This window comes from Anopheles merus, chromosome 2L, assembly GCF_017562075.2.
Source record: "Anopheles merus strain MAF chromosome 2L, AmerM5.1, whole genome shotgun sequence".
NCBI lineage: Eukaryota > Metazoa > Arthropoda > Insecta > Diptera > Culicidae > Anopheles > Anopheles merus.
Genome location: NC_054083.1, coordinates 46,097,600 through 46,117,178, shown reverse-complemented (window position 1 = coordinate 46,117,178; position 19,579 = coordinate 46,097,600). Strand labels below are relative to the sequence as shown.

At 47.0% G+C, this 19,579-nt stretch overlaps 1 protein-coding gene across 10 annotated transcripts in view; it reads left to right on the top strand.

Annotated features, from left to right (window-relative positions):
• Positions 1 to 430: 430 nt before the first annotated feature.
• The window catches only part of LOC121593194 (putative mediator of RNA polymerase II transcription subunit 12), a 96,926-nt gene continuing 77,777 nt past the window's right edge, over positions 431 to 19,579 (top strand). For 3 of the 10 annotated variants that reach the window (XM_041915368.1, XM_041915367.1, XM_041915360.1), the window contains exons 1-3: positions 431 to 627; positions 1,134 to 1,268; positions 7,862 to 8,219. In XM_041915368.1, coding sequence (XP_041771302.1) covers positions 8,095 to 8,219 — 125 coding nt within the window. In that variant the 5' untranslated portion in view covers positions 431 to 627; positions 1,134 to 1,268; positions 7,862 to 8,094. The other 7 variants (XM_041915365.1, XM_041915361.1, XM_041915371.1 and 4 more) reach the window with 7 other exon arrangements.

Below are 19,579 nucleotides of genomic sequence, written 5' to 3'. Positions count from 1 at the left end.
CGCATCAACACAAACTATAACAACACCACGACGAAAGTAGTGTTGATCTTTGACCTCCCCTCCACACCCACGGCTCTTTCCCACCCGAGCCAAGACAAACTGTAAAATACACACGCACACACACACACACCTCTGACTCGATCGAAAGCGAGAAATGTAATGTAACTAAACCATGAAGTAAACCGACCCCCACCATCCCCATAAAACCGATCGCGAGACACACAACCTCAGCTATTTGCCCGTTCGTACACCATCATGCGGCGCACACATATATGCCAAACTTGCCGCACTCCATACTGCGCATGAATATTTGTATCATAATCCTTCAACCCCAGGCATCTCCAACCCGGACCGGAGACGGGGTGAAAGGGGAAAGCGCAGTAATTTATTGCCAAGCAGGATGGCGCAACTTAATCTTGCACAGGCCGCGCAACGCGAGCGAACGGGACGGCACAGCCACCGCTACCGCTACCCAGGCAAAGAAAAACAGATGAACGCATAAACGAGGCAAAAGGGAGGAAAATCTGCCTTCGGTTTTGAGGTTTGAGATTGTCCCGACCCGTTATCCATCGGTAGAGTCGATGCGTTGGTCTGGGTGGTTTGGTGTTCCGGACGTTTCCTCCACAGGTAAATTGGTCAAGCTTATCAATCTGCCTGGGCTGAGTAAGTGGACAGGCTTTGGTGCTGGAAACTCGGAGGCAGAGGGTTACATTCCGATTCGCAAACAAATATCAGTGTTGCAAAGAAAAAAAAAACAAGTAGAAAAAAGGGAACACACGAGAAGTGTGCAACACGAGCGCACGGTGCATGAGTGCGTGCAAATTTTCGTTCCATTTTCCAACCGTGCGGTACCGATCGTGTTGAAGTGTGAGAACAACTGTGTACTACTGCGCGCGCGTGTGTGTGTGTAGTTGAGTGAGGTTGGAAATATTTTTCGGTCCAAAATTTTTGCCTCCACTTGACACAGGACGGATACTTGAGGCGGCACCGTTCCGTGGGCTCTTATCTTTGATAGTGAAGAGGATTTCATTGACAGCCTGAGTGCCTGGGTGACATAGTACGTAAAGTGATAAAGTGTTTTTTCTCTCTCTCTCTCTCTCTCTCTCTCTTTCTGTTCGTATCTATATTCGTAGAATTTTCCAGCACAATTTTCCATTTTCAAAGTGTGTGTGTGTGTATGTGTGTGAAGTGGTAATGAATAAATAGGAGCACTGCTCGTCTCCACCGCTGCAGGTTGTACGGAATTTAGTTTCTATTTTAATCCCCCGGTAAGTAAACGCAAATGCTGCACGCCGCCTCTGACAAAGTGTTTGCGAATAATTTCCATTCCTCGCCGTGGCAAAATTTGCTATTTCGAAATGTGTCTTCAAATAACCGATGGAATGGGGCATATCTAGCTATTTTTAAAGCGCATTCCCTTACTGAAAATCGCTTGCTGCTGCTGCTGCTGATGATGATCGTGGTGGTGCCCTAACCATGGACACCGTTACCGTATCCTCGCATGGGGACGGTCGCGCACCTGCTTGTTCCTTTTTATCCAAACCTATGTTACTGACACCGTTTTGCCAAACCGCGCCAATCGCGCAACAGCTCCCCCGCGCTCGGGCTTGTGGGCCGTTTTGCGTATGTTGGGACGCGCGTGTCCAACGTCCGGGCGCGTACCATCCACCGTTGGCCGTAAATTTGGCGTAGGTGGTTCAGGCGGCCAAACTAAATTTAGTCCAACCAGCACCATGTTCACACAATGGAGAGCAATTTTGTAACATTAATGTTGGCGAACGGTCGCCACCCATCGATCGTCTCACCACGACCGGTTGGAGGCGTATGGACAGACTGTGAAGGGCTAACACAATGGGAGTGACAAAAGCGATAATCCCAAATTAGATTTAACAAAACCATGAGATGGATAAGAACCTTCATGGAATTGTCTAGTTGCTGTGTAGCTATCATAATTCCCTTTTATACATAACGATAGCTTGTTCGTAGATAATTTTAGTTGTATAAAAATCCCTTATATCTAACAAACACTCTCACCTAGTTATACAATCCCCGAAACTGGAACACAGCCATACTATGAGGCTATCCATTCCTAACACGATTTTGCCCTTGGTAAAGCAACCGTTCTACGTGCTGACGTTTCCCCTCCCTACACAGGAGCAACAATGCACGCCATCGTTCTTCGGGTTGCTGCAACTAATAATCCTTCACTCTATTACGTTTTGCTGCAGCTACCACCCATCCGCTCCAGCCGTGCAGTGTTCTAGATTCGTCAAAACGCTCCCAGCCCAACCCAGCCCGACTAACAAAGAGCGACCCAAAACTTGATCACTAGAATGCATCAAAACCGGGCACAATGGGACGAGAAAAAAGGGAAAGGTTCAAAGCAATAGCAAAAAAAAAAAAGGAAAATATTATACACCCCACCTTGACTCCGGCGGCTGCTTTCACTTCTTCTTGTACCTTCAACTCCTGCTGCTCTTTTCGGCGATGCACCCGAACCAACCAGCACCATAGCAGTACGTTGAATTGAATTTAAAATCTACTTTGTCAGCGCATAAATTTCGAAATTGAACATGCTTATCCTACTACACGCTCCTCTTGTTAGCCTCCGTACCCGATCCGTCATTCGGCGTCTACGTCTGCGCTGTGCCGTTGCCATTTCGCTCGAAAGAGGGGAAAGAATTTTATCACAAAAACACTGCCAAAGCGTAAAAAGGTTGTACGGTGGAGGGTTATACAGACTCTACAGATCTGTCACTTCAGCTGCTGCAGCTCCGGTTATGAGTCATGTGTGTATGTGTGTGTGTGTGTGTGGGAAGAAAAAACGGATAAGAATCACTGTTCTAGATGTGCATTTTTGGGGAACAAAATAAACTACGTTGAGTTTTCTTTTTTTCCCAAGCTGACGGAAATTGCTTTGTAAGACACAATTTTTGGTTGAAATTGGTGGCAACTAGTTTGAAATATTTCAATATCACTCAATTTCTCAAAAGTGGAAAGCAAATTGCAACTATGGAAATTAAATAAAATTCTTTCCAACTCTTCATTGCCTCTCATATATAATATAATCTAGCTGATACAATAATTCAGAAAAGCAAAAAACTTGCATCAAATGCAACGAAGTGAATTGGATTTTTTCAAACCACAACGACGAAAAATCAATTTTCTTATCATTTATTTACGTAATCACTCATTTCAATTTGCAATCAATCAATGCTGCAGCCATCCAACAAGTCAAAGCAATTGGTCCGATTTATTCAACAAACTCAATCTTCTTCCACCTCGCATCGAGGCACATTATTACATGTCCAAACCCAACACTCCCGCTGGCCCTGCTGGTGCTTTCTCCACCTCTCACGCCAACCTTCCGCAGCAGACCGCATCAGCAGGGCTCATTTTGCCATCAGATTATCAAAAACCCGCACACAGTAATGATTCCGGTTCGGTGCACAGCTCTTTACAAATGAATCGGCCCGAAAATGCCAATTCCCCAAACGGGTCACCTAACTTCGGGCTAATGCATCTAATGCACGCGGCGTGAATGGATCGCGCGGCATCCGGGCCACCGAAAATGCAAATTTCTATCAAACACACACACACACACACTGCCAAGCATATGCACATACAAAGGCACACACACACACAGACAAGTGCACGCACCTGGTGCACGTTGACGAGAAAATGCAATCAGCGACCCAATTAATCGAATTTCGAAATTTCCAAATTTGTTCCGCCGGTGTACACCTTTTGTTGCATAAATCATGCTCTGGACGTCCGTCGAATCGGGGGATCCTTGTTCAAGGGCGAGCCTGCATCAAGGGGTATGGGAGGGGGGGGGGGTATGAGGGGAGCGCATATTGCCAGAAGCGCACCGCACGAGCGGTGGCGTGAAAAAGGATGCTCTCAAGCGGAAGAAAGCTTAACCCGTGCGAAGCGTCACTGTCGTCATCTTGTTGCGGGATGGGCGAATTGAAACAGGGGCGCTTGACAAAACGGTAAAGATGGCAACCCATGCGTCCGGAGAGGGTACAAGGCAGTAACAAAAGGAGCCGCCTCTCCCTTAGCCTCCTCTCCATTACGGACAGGTTTGATAGAATCATCGAGCCGGACGGCACCTGTGTGCACGATTTATCTCCCGCATTGTGATTTTATTTCATTCTAAATTCATCTGCAGCGAAGCGTGCTTCAAATGGGTGGAATTCGAGCAGAGTGCAAATACTAAGCGCTCATGCACACGCACCAAACCACATTGAAATATTCACACAAGCACACATGCATGTGCGCATCAACAACAACAGCAAAAAAAAAAAACAGAAGATAAAGGCCTGCGGAGGTAAGTGATCATCGGAAATCGGAGATCCAGCCGGGCGATTTCGATTCAACCCTAAGCGAACGCCGACCGTGGAAATGTTGATGGAGAAAATCAGGATATCCGGTAGCTGGAAACGGTCTCCAATGCTGATGATGGTGATTCGTACGAAAACCGGTGTGCCGGTAGGTTCGTGCACCCTTTTCCCTCCCGGCACCGGGTAGCACCAAACCGCCACGCTTGCATTTCGAAATCGGAAAACCAATGTTCCAGTCGAGCGTGTGACTTGTGTTGTCTGGATGTAGTTCCGGCTCCCTGCAACGGTGAATGTGCAATGTGCTCTTCTCAAACCCCCCCTCTTCACAACAAATTCCCCGACACTCAACCCTGGGAATAGGGATGATGGGCCGCACGGTCTTATTCGACTGTAAAATAAAGCCACCGGACATCTACGCTGACCCCCGGTATGGTCGGTATCCAGCAGCAGCAGCGGCAGCAGCACGGCTGGGGCCGTCGAAATTTATTATCTTCCATGTTCCCGATCGATGCAGCGTTGCCGAGGGCTCCGAGCGTACATGCCGACACAGTACGGTCGGTTGCTACAGGCTCGGCCGTACTGCTGTGCTGTGCATCACGCATCGTGTGAGTGAAGCTATCTCCGCCCTCCCGGCATGCGACTGCTGTTGCTGCTGCTGCTGCAATGGAGCAGCTCGGTCGGTGCAATTCCTCGACCGTGTAATTGTAATTGATAATCAATTTTCTAAATAAATAATTTTTCTCTCCCATTGTGTGCCCGTACTCTAACTGGTACCGGTTAGCCGCTCGGTGCGTGCTTTTCACTGCGGAACGATAACTGGGATATGCTAAAGGGATAAATCGGTGCCATTTGTTTCTTTTTTTTCGGTCTAAGGGTGATGAGGAGAACTGAAATGAATCAAAACGATTTAATTAAAACTGCATGGGGTAGTGCATTGGTCCATTTTGCTGGCGTTAGTAAATGCGGATTTTGTGCATTGTGTAAGTAAAATATTTTGAAATAAATTTTGAAACGTTTCATTTTTTCCATTTCATATCTGAAACATCTTCTTTTACAGTTTCTGTTGAAACACAAGCTATGATTTTTTTGAGAATTTTGAACAGTTGCTTGAGCCACCAAGCTTTTAAAATTGTACAGTTTGGCATTCAAAATCTCCCTTCCTTCGGTGCAATAGCATACCGTTTTGGGCAGCGCATTGCAGAGTTTCAGGCGCTAGAGCTTAAAATACATACCTTTAGGCGTTTCTGACAACAGTAATTCATTCCTCGTAAAGCTGTGCTTAATGTATGTGGATGTTTTAGTCAAAACGACATGAGCATGGTTTTCCAAAAACTATGAAATGCTTTTTCAAATACATTTGTCTTCCCAGAAAAGTGAGCATTGTTTTCGAACGCCAATTCATGGAACGCAATCCAAATAGTTGTTCATCACCAGCACACGGTGCGGCACGGTGTACATTCATTTTTCACCAGCGCATCACACACAGCAGCCCCATCACCCATACCCAATGCCAATATTTTCCCTTTTTTGATGGAAAATCAACACAGTCTCGTTCGCCGCAGAGAAAGAAGTTTTAATTAGAAAATCTTTAGCCAAAACCTCCTTCAGTTGCATATCCCCCGAAAACACTTTCATCATTTCATCCTGCACCTGCACAAGTTTGGAGATTTTGAGTCAGCGGGAGGCCAGACTAACGGCAGGCTTTGTAGACGCGAGGTACACGGCCAAGGTGGAATATAATACAATGGCTTCCATCTCCCCGTGGTTGGATGCCGGGTTGGATGATGTTTTCTCATATTTTGCATTCCATTCTGCACTCGCTACAAGCGCTACATCCGGATTGTGGTTCGCTATTTTCCACGATTACTTGCGCAACTTTGCTTTCCCTGCCTGGGTCGATGATTCGATCCGTTCGCTGTACCCTTTTGACCTCTTCCACCGAAAGCATCAATCGTTTGGCTGTTGGCCGCCGCACCTTCAGGTTCAATATTTGTTTGACCACGGTTCGGCAATGATGGTGGTAAAACGAGACGAACGGTAAATATTCCACCCATAGCCTCAATATCGAGCTTCCTCCTCCTGTCGAAAGCAAATCTTTCCCACACATAAATTTTCCAACGCGTTGGCGAGAGGAAATAAGGGCTGGTGGTAGGTGGGATACATAATCGCATCACCTTCCCAACCTTCCCTACGCAACTAACTAACCGCCGCATCCTTTCAAACATCCGGATTTCGGTCACCACCACCGTTTGGCACGCTGAGCAGGCGCAAAGCTAGACCGCGCCGCCATGATTCATAATGCATTTAATTAATTTTGAAATTTAATTTCATTCATTCCTGTGTCGCTTCTCCTAGCTTCACGATCCAGCCCCTCCCGCTCGTAAGCTACACCGTCGCCTTCATACTTTTCACCATTGTTTCTTCCAGTCGGTCAGTTCACGGGTGGGGAAGCGTAAAGCATATGCATACATGCTACTCACTGCTCCAACTGTATTTCTATGCACACATGTGTGTGTGTATCGGTGCACTCACATATCTTTTGTGCGCTTAGTATAACACGCCAAATGCTATACGAATCCGAATAACCCCCACTGCAGTTCGCTTAGTATCTTCTTCTTGCTCATCATCAACACGGCTGCTGTTTCCGGCAAGCATGAAACCTGTTTCACATTCAAAATCATTTCGAACCATATATCTCGTTTCAAAATCTGCTCCTCCGCCAACATCAATCCTTTTCCAACACGTAGGTACGCCCGGCGCTGGTAGTGGCAAATGGGTTTTCTTCTGATTGATTTGGCTATCACGTTCAATCAATCCCGCTGTTTTGAGGGGGAAAGCATTACGTTTTCATACGTGAACTTTTGATCATGAAGAAATCACAGCTCGTGCGGTGAATGCACATGTGGTACCCCTCACACTCACACACACACTTAGACCACCAGGTTTACGGTTTGGCAAGCAGACGGATTGTCGGAATTGAAATTCCAATTAAATCATCCCGGCCAATCTTCACCTTCGTCAGCGCCGGGAGAAGGCAGTCGAAACTTTGGTCCCATAAATCTTGCTTTCAATTGGAGAAAGTGAGTGAGAGAGCAAATGGGTTGTGTGTTTTACTAAACAAAACAACAGTTATAACATTGTGCCATTATTCATATACTTATTCATGACTTTAGCTTAGCTGCCTACAGCTCCTTTCTTAGCTTCTCTACTCTTCTTTCTTTCAATGAACTTAAAGTGAAGCATGCTCTAATACACTTCCAATTTATATGTTTAGATAACAGTATTTTTGAAGCATTATTTAATGATTCCTTCCCTTAACTTTGACCTCTTTTTTCTCTGTAATAATTGAAATAATCTCAAACTCTTACAGTTTTATTATAATTTCAATAATGCATGCTTGTTTAGTATCTAGCTGGTTATTATAAAAATGGAGCAATTTAAGCAATTAAACTAACGAAGTAAATTCATCTGTTGTTGTTTTTTTACATAATGTTCACTCTCACTACACACTGTAGAGCCTCACGACACTACCCCAAGACATCACACCGGTTCTTCTTGCCTTGCCGGTTGGGCAAGAAGACATACCAGGAACGACGGGTTCTCGGCGGGGTGCCATAATTCAATCACCAATTTGTTTAATTTGAGCGCAAATCAAATTGAAACGAAGCAGAGTTTCAACGAAACGGTTTTCGCCGATTGATTGCAACGTTTGACGCTAAACTTTTGACCCCTCACCCCAACCCCCACGATGGCCGCGATGCAGCGCCGGCTGGTGCACAAGCAGTTTAACTCACCGATCAATCTGTACTCGCAGAAGAACATCCAGGAAACGCTCGACCGCGAACTGAAGCTCCTGTCGAACGGGGCCGTCGGGTAAGTGTGTGACTGTGCGTTCCTTCATATGTTTCTGCTAACCATTACACGTATCGCGGCGCGGACTCAACGCTGTCGCCTTACAACGCGTCCCTTCCGTGCGCTGGTTCTTGCTCGGAGCTTTATTATTTGATGGTTCTGCGTGGCAAATGAAAGGAAAAAACAAACCCATACCCCATACTCATCCAAACCGAAGCTCAACACATTTTTGTTGTTCCATTCCGATGCTTCTCTAACCTGACTTCAGCAGCAAGGGCAAATAGCTGCGGATGAAACGGGGCTGGGGCGAGGCAGAAAAAAGGCTCTACCGCGCTGACCGGCACAATATATAAATCACGTCCGGTAAATATTTTTCTTTCGGGTAAAAGAATTTTAAATTTACCGAACCATCCCGGTCCGGCCAGCATCCAAAACCATCTCCTCCCTTCCTACCTTCCCACTGCTCCCAGCAATCCCACGGTGACTGAGTTCCACTGCTCCGGGACCCGTGCCCTGCCCGCCTGTTGGGTCGCCTTCAATTTTTTATTCGATCCCGATGGTTCATGTGGCGCAAACCGCACGGCTATAACGTTGATTATGTTATTTTCCAGCCGTTCCCAACAAACGGTACGGTTCGTTTTTTTGTCGGAAAACCATCATCACGGAACAACGGGTGGGTCTGAGCGAAAACAACAAAAAAAAAAAACAACACTCACACACAGAACGAGCAAGACCAGTAAAACCACCAAAAACCAATCCGACCACCGGGGTCGGGAAATTCGCAGTTCACGTTTCGCGAATGGTTTATGTGCTGAAGAGCGAGGATTCAGCAGGCTCTCGTGGGGAAGGTTCGGAGCAGGGGCAGGCGTGTAATTTTTCACCGATTTTCCACGGTACGTGCGCTCGGAGTATGCCAATGGGAAAGTTTTATTTCGGTAAAGTTTCGGTGTCGATGTGCTTGTCGCACTATGCCGGTGGATGGTGGTGGTGCAAACCCTCCCAACTAAAGGCAACCTCATTCTTCCGGCAACCAGTTTACGAGGTGTAAGGGTGAAAATACACAAAGTGTCTTAAACAAATGTGTGTTTATGGTTTTCAAGAAATTCGTTTTAAATAAGAGAATAATAATTGAAGTGAAATGAAATTAAATGCTCGAATCAAATACGCGATCTCAGGTACGTCTTGCAGCTGATTTCAAACGTTAAAATTATTTCAAAATATTAAATAATTCAAAATGTGTCCAATCAACACTATGACAAACCTCAACAAAAGCCGTCTCACGACAGTAATTAACATTTTTTCGCAACCCAATACAAGTAATACCGCCCAAGGAGCGGCTAAAATTACCCTAACAAGACGACAGTAATGTGCCTGATGAAAGTAGCCTAGGATTAGTCCCCCTGCCCGAAAGGGACGTGCAACAAGATTAGCCCCTTTCTCTTCCTCCCTTTCGCACGCAGTCGGTCCATTTCGATGAGGAAACGACGCCACCGACCGGTGCCAATTCGACATGCCTTCAAAGTCGTTCGTGAAGTGACCGAGTGAACGATTTCGCTCACGTACACACTCACGGCTTAATCACAGCACCAATTCACCAGTGTTGTCATTTACTTCTCGGCGCTGTGTTTACATACTTAAGCACCATCATCATCATCATCCTCATCACCATCATCATCCTCCACACCATCAACGGTGTGCCGTTTGCCCCGTTATCATCCCCACTGGACTTGAAGCCAGCAGGAACGGAAAAGCTAGACAAGCGAATGGACAACACGGGGAAAGTAAACACTTGTACCCGTGCCCCGGGTCACCCTCTTCTTGCTGACTTTAACCCATACGAAGTTGCACACACACAGAAATCGGTGGAGGAAAACGGATAAAGTCAACTGACACTAACGGTAACACCTCGGGACGCCGGGCGAACGAAAAACTATTCCAGCTATGTACATACTACCGGTGGTATACACATCGATCAGCACCGTTCGAGCCGGTTACGACTGGCAGGCGTTCGGGTTAACGGTGCGCTTTTGCGTCTTCCCGGCACACTGATTCAATTCGCTCGCTCGCAAACAGGGATCCATCCTTCGGGCTGGATAGCCACGCGCCCAATCACCCAGAACTACTACCACGGCATGGTTCAACGGGGCACCCCCCCCCCCATCGTTCGATGGTGATGAAAAGATGCCCCACAACAGCGAAGAGAGCGCGAAAGTGTGAGAAAAAGCAGGGAAATATTTCATGTATGCTAATTAATTAGTGCTGCAATTAATTCCATTCTTGCTAATTAGATTTGAACGTGAGATGAATGGAGCCGTATTTTTTCTCGCCCCTGTTGAGCGGCTGCAGCCAGTAGCAGCCGAACCTGTGCTTCAGCTGTCTAGAACCTTCTTATCCAACTAGCCGGCCTGCTGACTTTTGGCGTCCCATTTGCTTGGCCATGGGCACGGGCGAGCGAAGAAAGCATCGGTCCCGGAAGTTGCTCGACCGGGCTATCATTAGCACCGTTTCCGGACGAGCCAGCCCCGACTGAAGGCAGAGAGAGAGAGAGAGAGAGAGAGAGAGAGCGAATTTTTCTGTGCTTTTTTTATTACCCTCGTCTCACCCTGTTCCTTCGCACTCTCTGTATTGGAAGGTCAGAATCAAACCGATCTGTTGAGCGGCCCGGTACGCGTGGTGATCCCGGCCCGGGGTCGATGGAAGTAATCCTCGCCTCCGGTACGGAATTTATGAAAAGAAAATGAATCACTAAGGGTCTGCCGAAGCCTGCGCTGTGTGTGTGGTTGTGTGTGGGTACGGAAGATCCTGCACGGCACGGCATCCTGATTAGGATTAATGGCCAGCGCCGGAGGCAAAACCGTCCCCTTGGTCCGCTCTGTCTGGGCGAAGAGGCGGGCGACTCATTAATGCAAAACATTGCCCGGTGCGCGGACACGGACTGACTCCGCATCGGCCGGAAGTGTAAATGTGAACGACGATCGTTAGTCTGTCACCCGGCCCGAGGGGTGGGGTCGATTTGGGGTCGTCTCGCTTCCGAGAGATTCTTTCCAATTGCAACGTGAACACTACCACCCACTCTCTCTTTCTTTCTCTCTTCCTATCACTTTGTGTTTGTGCGTTTGAGTTGTTCTCACTCGGTATCTTGATGGAACTGTGTCCAGCCCGAGTCCTGGGTAGATCGGGTGGGTCGGGTGTAAACGTGGGAAAGGTTAATTAAGTTGCACACGGAAATTTAATCATTAGTCACCAAGCCAATAATGTCTTGTCCTCTCTTGCTAGAGATTTCCGCCGATGCTACTGGCGTGCCTCTGACAAACTGGAGGTTGAGTGACGACTGGCAGAAAAAGCAAAGGACAGTTCTATGTAGGTCATTACAATGGAGAACTTTTTTGTTTTGCTTTGGTTTTGGAAAGGGAGTTCCCGGAAGATGGTAACAAAAACCAAACTTACGATGAAAAAGCAAACAACAGGTTCAATTTAATGTCGATATTCTGTTACACACCGAATCGCTGTGTGCAGTACCGAAAAAAAAACCCCAAGCTTTAAGGAAATTTCTCTAACAGGAATTGTATTTCCAACTTCCAACAAAGAATTCAAGAATGGTTCCAACAACCCAGTACCTTTGTTTCACCACGAGAAAAGAAAAACAATCAGTCCTCCCTCCCTTTAATATCATTTCGGTTGCTAAATGATTTATCTAGTAGCTCTGTTCTATCTCTAATTTCCGGAATAGCTCGAAAAGCGGGTAGGGCATTCTCGATTCACGGTTGACGGAAGCTGACGGAAAATGAATAAAACCACGACGCAGTATCGCTTATCGTTCTGGGCAAGGAAATTGCTAGAACATTCCTTCGGCAATAATGGATCCGGTTCGTCAAACGTACTATCAATCATAATGTGCCGCTGCAGCTCAAACTAACCCCGACTGGTGGAGAAGTGGAACCGGAAATAGAGCTTCCCGAGAGCGGTAGGATAGAACTCTTTCGGAAATGGGGAAGAAAGTCGTTGGGAGTTTGATTAAAAATTTAAACCATTCCATTCAATTTGATAGAATTTCCTGCCTTCAATTGTTCTTAATAGATTGATCTGATACTGGTTAAGATTTCCCGCAATCTTGACGACCACTGCAAGCTTAAATCCTTGCACCAAAGAGAATCTGTTCGTGGAACAAATTACTGACATTGAGTCATCATTACTTGCACCACTATCAGCTATTACTCTCGCCTTTTAAATCCCTCTTTTACCCCGCAGCGATGCAACGATGCACTTAAGGGCATTCTATTTTCTTCGCATCTCTCTCTCGCATAACCCACAACGAACCGAACGACCGATAATAGCGAGTTAAGCTCCTGCTTGTGCATCATCACTGCACAGCACAGATAACATCATCCCCCGCGGCAATGTCTTAATGTTATTTTCTTTTCTTTTCTTTTTTTCTGTCGTACACAAGCTGCACATCACATCTCTGTCTCGTCACACCGAGCAGCGAGCACAGCAACCTGACCTATCTTTACCGAACCGGTGGGGGCGACAGGGGGCAGAGGTTTCTGCCATCGCTATGAATCAGCGATACGAGATATACCGAAACGAACAAAACCCAATCCACTTGTGTCTAGAGAGGTTTACAAAAAATAACAACATGTTGTACAACACGGAGATGTGCAATGTGCAACGCGCGGCCATACACCGCGTTGGAAGATGAATAAGGGGGAAACGATTAGTCATGGTACTATTATTAGAACGCCAAACAAACAATCACCCCTTGTTGGATGATGCCAAAGAGGAGCACAGGCCGGCTCGGAAGAATATGTTTAAAAATATATCAGCAAAGCAAGCGCGACAACGGTGGCGGCCGTATCGCGGCTTGTGGCGATACGTGCACGGAAGGAAACGTTACTCAGCCGATGCGGCTCTTTTCCGGCTTTCTAGAACCACGGGCGTATTGGATATCTGCCCGTGGAAGTGACCGCGCGTTTCAAAATAGTGCCCACGGTGTGACAGGTATGCCCCGCGAGGCGTAGAATACCAGCCCCGTGCCCGTGAACATTCTACGCGAATAATGACTAAGCGGTGTCGGGCGGGTTCATCATCTACCAGTGCTCTTGAAATCAGCTGTCCAGATGACGGTTGACGTTAGTTCGGTGTGCTTGATGTGTGGGTTTTTTTAACCGTTAAAAGTAACATCCTCCAAATGAAACTCAAACTACATTTAAGGACACTGCTCTGCTCTGCTCGAGTAGCGGCGATGACACACTAGGAGCGGGTTGTGTATTTTTAAAACCTGCACACTTACATCCCTACCGTACGCCAAGTGTACGCCGATTGCTTCTCGACCCTCTCCCGTGTGACGTACAGAGAGCTCTTTTTTTCTTGTTGCTTGCTCTGGTACATATGCACTGCTCACCACCTACACCAACCGCTGCTAATGACTTTAGTTACTATCTTACAACCCGCCCCTTCTTGTGCACTGCTACCACATGCGATTGCGGGTGTGGTAAATTATGGGTGAGTAAATCCGTCTGACGGGTTCTCACTCAAACCGATTCACACCTCGGCTTAGCTTAGATCGACCGACCAACCCAGGCCCGGTCGCATCGAAGCCGATCGCATTTTCCGCGAAACGATCCAACGATCCGGACATAAAGCAGCAGCCGCCGCCGCTGAGCTCGCGAGTGAAACCACTGGAAGTTGGTGATTTTTTGTTTTCATCCAATCACATCTCGCATACATCCCCAACCGAGACTGGGCGCAAAGGATTGTGTTGCTGAGGTGCTTCTGGGTGGAATTTTTCACGCGCGGTTTTCAGTTTCCTGTTTGTTTGGTTGGGTTGAGAAGCCACCGCTCCGTATCCGGAGAAGAGTTGTGGTTCGCAAATTCGCGAATAGATAGTCCCTTACGATCGAACGTGTGTACGAGTTTAGGGCAGCGATTAACGAATAGTTTTTGGATTGTACGCGAACGGCTTCCTCGAGGGAAGTGACTGTTGTGTGCGTTTGTACGAAGGTGTTGTGTTGATAGTGGTCAGTGCGGACTAAGGTGCTTGTGAAGATGATGGCGTATCAGCAACGAGTTTCCCAGTATCGTAGCCCCAGGAGGTAGGTTTTGCGAAAGTCACATTTCCGTGAAAACCGTTACTTGAACGAGACAAAAGATGTGACATGAGGGCTTTTATAGTTCTTGCTAGTGACTAGAGACAGTTTGGAAATACTGTGCTGCCACGAAAAATCGATTTAATTCTATGAAGCAATTCACTAAACTCAAAATTTATTCCATAAATTCCACACAACAGTAAAATACCAATACCAGAAAGAATGCAAGAACGTTTCTCAACAGTTACCGGGTTTGCATGTACGACAAGCACTTCAGCTATGGCCATAATTCAAAGGAATATTGAAAATGGTTTGCATATTTGCCACATAGTTCTGGGAAAATTCGGGATCCGTGCTCGGAATGTTTTGCCACAATTCCGTTGAGCTCCACAACTTTGTTTTGATTGCACATACCGAGTTAACAACTTCTCTTCTGCACCAAAGCTAGTGAACCGTATATAAACACTTTTTGGAAATAAATCAAACTTGCTTTAGTCCCCACCCCCCCAAGCAGCTCAGTATGCAATCGAACTCATCAAGAGCTGTTATGCGCTGTGCAATGCGATGCGCCCAATGAGGGACTATGCTTGTTGTGCCTGAAGTGCTGACATGGCCTGACATCAAACAACTGCTCTCATAAGGCAAACTGGTTTGATAGCATCGCAATTTGTGTTGAGCAGTGCACACAGTGTCTACTGGAGCAGAGAGGACTGGCTGAGACGATCTGAATTCAGTATTTAATACTTCAAGAGCCAATTTACTTCGAACGTGGTAGAGATGCAATTTATGAGTGCAGTGTTGAGCGTCGTTATCGAGCCGGGCGTACGTGGTGCCGTAATTATCTCTGCAGTTTTTTAATTGGAATTGTCGTTGGCCGTTACGGAGCGTTGCAGACCTAGTTCGCCTTGCATGAGCCCCTAAAAGCTACCACCGAAACCATATTGTTAAATGCGTAAGATTTTGCTGCTAGATCCTTTAAACCTTCTTAACATTCCTACAGCAACAGCTCATAAACGTCCTTGCGAATGTTAATATTTAGACCTAGTAGCGTCCTGTACATTCATCATACAAAACAGAGCTCCGAAAAGTCTCTTCCCTTTGCTTCCTCGTTCAACCGGAATCATCTTCCCAGTGTCCCAGTCATTGGGCCACCGACCGCATGTGAAGGTTTTAACAAAATTGGATTATGAATCGTAATTTATGAAAGCGATTTGTTTGCGGAGGAAGGGTCGCCTATGACGCACGACGGACACGGAAATAAGGTACCACTGTCACACCACACCGCATCGTTTGGAAAGGTACGATCCGTCCCATTTTGCCGCTCCCCGCGCGTCATTCTGTGTGTTTCGCATTCGCTCAGGTGACTTTTCCCCCCTCCCAGGTCCGGTGTGCGGGAGATGACGAATTGCTCGAGCTTTGCAACAGATTTCAGATGACAATGGGAAGCAAGTCGCTACGCAAAGAGACGTCCTGTGCTGTTCCTCTTCGGTTCCTCCCTCATAATGACCAGCACGTAGTGGACACACAAATGTGGCGAAGGCCTGTAGAAGAGATTAAAATGGCTTGCATTTACATGGTGGACAGATGAATCGTCCAGCGCGCGGGCTCCCTAGAGGAAGACGCGCGCGCTGACGGTTGATAATGTTGATGGTAAAAGGATAGGCCCCTAACGCGCCATACCCAACGCGCACACAGGCAAGAACCGCTCGCACACACCCCCAGCACAATGAGGGAAGGTGGAGGTGGATTTACTCTGGGAAAATTGCTTTATTATGTTTATGAAGACGAATCACCGTGCACCGGTTTAGCAGTGGTTTTGCGTGCTGACCGTGCGCCGGCCCAGCTTTTGAGGTGTGGTAAACCCGGTGAACCGGAGGGATGAATTGATAATGAAGTAAGTCCGGACAATTTTCAGTGCCCACACACACACACACACAGTGTGGTCGCTTGCTCATTGGCAACATGGAAGAATTCAATCCCGGGATTAGAAGACCTTTGCATGCTTCTTCGTCTCCAACGCCACTCGGTTGGAAGAATACCTTACCGATTCATGGGCAGTGGTGTTCCATATTTTCCAACCCCAAAAGTCCAAACGCACGAGCAACACAGATCGACCATCCGGTGTCCTGGTGTGTTGGTGTGTGATACGCTCTCTTCAACCCCACACACCCCCAGGGGAAATCGGTTCGAAGTTAATCGCCGAAAAACAAATTACGAACTGCGTTATCATGCTCGAGTGTGAACCTGGTTGTGCGGTGGTATTGTTCTTTTACGAGCTATTAAAACGGAATTTATGGTTTCCATGCTAGACCAAAAACCGACCAGCCAGTAGCAGCAGGAAACCAAACCGAAAGGACAATAGCTCGTCTGCCTACACATGTTTGGGGCTTTTTCGTGAAGGTGGTCCTGGGCAGAGAGCGAGAGCGAGCTGGATGGATGATGGCATTGCTGCTTTCTCATCGGATATGTATGGATCGGGAGTTGTACGCATCGGGGCAGAAAACTGTTAACATACTGTGCCGACAGACAGGGAACAACATCCCACTTGATGGGTGTGATTTAAAGATAATATTTAGCTTGATTGACTCTCCAGAGTTGTGCGCATTGTTTGCTAGGAAATGGTTACGTGTTTGGTGCGTAGATCGCTGCCTCTTTCTCGGTCGTAAATTGGTGTCTAGCCTTAGAAAGATGTTCTTGCTACTATGACTGTTTGTTCGCCGTGACATCATCCTTGATAAGGTTCACTTGCAACAGATTCACTCGCTACAATCGAGAGATAGTGGGAAAAGATAAACATAAACTTGCCGTCCGGTGAATTATTGTCGCTAGATGAAGAATTGCTTCACGGGGGACGGCTACATAATAAATCAAAAATCATTTTATCGAGCATGTGCCGAATGGTATGACCTTATGATGGATGACAATTTATTTTTTTTGAATTTACAGGTCATTTTTCATTTATGAAAACACGTACTGTGTCGGATTCATGTTCGTTTTACTGAATTTTACGCTGTGTGACTTTATCAGCATATTCAAAACGTTTCGTAGACCTTAGCTAGAAGTTGTTATTTGAAAGATAAACTCAAACATACCATCAGCCATTGTCAACCCCGAGCACATGCTTCTGTGTGTGAGCTGAGCGTGTGTGTGTGTTTGCTATACGAAGGAACTTTACCTTTAATGCCAATGAGCTATCATGAGAGATCGAGAGAGAGAGAGAGCTAACTTTGCTAAATGAACCTCTTCTACGAAGCAAATAATTGCTCACCCAGGCTAGTAGTGCGATGGTAGCCGATAATACAAAAGAACCACTTTCGGCCCAGTGCCCTAACTAGTGCTGGGAACCGGGGCCAGCTCGATCGATGGACAAATTCCTGTGCATGCGGGACCCATCGGAAGTAAATCCTGGTATGATTTATTGCACATAGACACAGCAGCAGCAGCAGCAGCAGCAGCAGCAGCAGCAGCAACAGCACGTTTGTAACCTTCTCATACGTACTCCGCCGCATCTCAACGACCTGTCTCGTACGGTACGAGGGGTGATTAAATTGTTGCCCGCACACACCAGCACCAAGCCGCTCTCTTTGGACGGTTGGTTTACTTTAGCTAAACCGTGACCCTATCCAATGGTGTAAGGGAGAAGGAGCCGGACCAACTTCCGTTTTACGGTCACGAGTCACGAGCCCCGAATCTAGTCCCACTTTCAGCCTTCACGCCGACCGGCCAGCGACCCGGGTAGTCGTGTGGAATATCTAAATGTTTATCTTGATGGATTTATATCTTCATTCAACCGTTGCATGTAATCCGTAATCGTTTCTGGTGAGTGCAAAGATCGTTTCATCGGACGATGGCTGCGGATGCTTGGCACTGGGCGGATAGACAGACACGCACACGCTTGCGGCCGTATGAAGACGGAGCAGTTGAAGAGGGAGCTACGATCTTTTGTGGAACAAAATCATCGGTAGAAGGATTAAAGCAACAATGCATCTTTGTTTGCAAAATGCTCACCTAAGTTATATGCTATCAGCTAGTTGATAATGTACAACATGCACCTTCTCGTCTCATTTGACGCAACCACCGTCAGTTATTTGAAGGTTTGAAGATCTGTGACTAATTAGTGTACCTTGAAAAAAGTGGTTACTTCGATAAAAAGAGGGCTTGTCCTGTAAGAGATCTGAACTCACAACTGGCTTGGTAGATAGTCTCACGACATGGAAAGCACCAACTTCATCTTACATTGCGCGCTTCGGTCTTAAAATCATCCAGCAATAATGACACAATGCATACTCTACGCAGACCCTCACCTTCGTCTCCATAAATCGATCCTTCAACACAATTCCCCCACAGCCGCGTTTCCACGAATGCGCCTCCCCCCTTGGAACGCTATGCAGGGCCAAGAAAATTGTCATGTTTGTAAACTAATCCGACAAGTGTCTGATAAAGATTTATCGTATCAATGATTTATAGACTGCAAAAGCAAAAGCACAACGTGCCAAAAGTCCTTCCTCAAAACTTTACTCGAGTGCTCTGTACCTGCCCTTACTGCTGCCACCGCCACTAACACCGCCGCCCCTCCGGCTACCAGTTTCTCATTCGATGGAAAGTTTCCACTTCGTTCGCAAAAGTTTTTGAATTATTCTTCACTCCTTTACGACCCCCCGGGTTTGGGTGATGCAGGGAGCAGAACAAGGCCGAATCGGAACGGATTGGGTATGGGGTGGGGCAGAAAAGCATACACACATGCCTGCAGTCCACACTTCCACCTTCTGCAGTAGGAATCGATTGCGAGAAGGAGAGCTTCCCACGGAAAACCAGCGGGAAACATCTAGCAGAGAGAAATATATCACTTTACCCGAACCTCATAAAGGGAAGGGTTATTTGCATATGTTGCGCACTGTTTCACACCGACCAAAGGGAAACCGGAGCGGCCGCTACCCGGATCTCTCTCCGTCGCCCAGTGCAGAGGTACCACCGTTTGCGCCTTCCTCATTTTCCCACTGGGTGTTGGCTGGTGTCTGGCGTCTGGCACTGGCCTCGGTGGCGATCGTTATGCTGTATTAAAAATCTACTAGCTCTCGGTAGACTGGTTCCCAACTATCACCGTTCCAAATAACAATCCCACGACTCTTACCTAGCAGACGCAGTACGCAGGCCAAATGGAACCTTTCAATCGTCGCACACATGGCACAAGGGGAAGGTTTGGCAGTGGCGGTGGAACAACTTGCTCCAAAAACATTAAGACACTTTCCGCTACCCGTGCTGCAGCTATGGGCTATGAAGAGTGAAGCGCACACG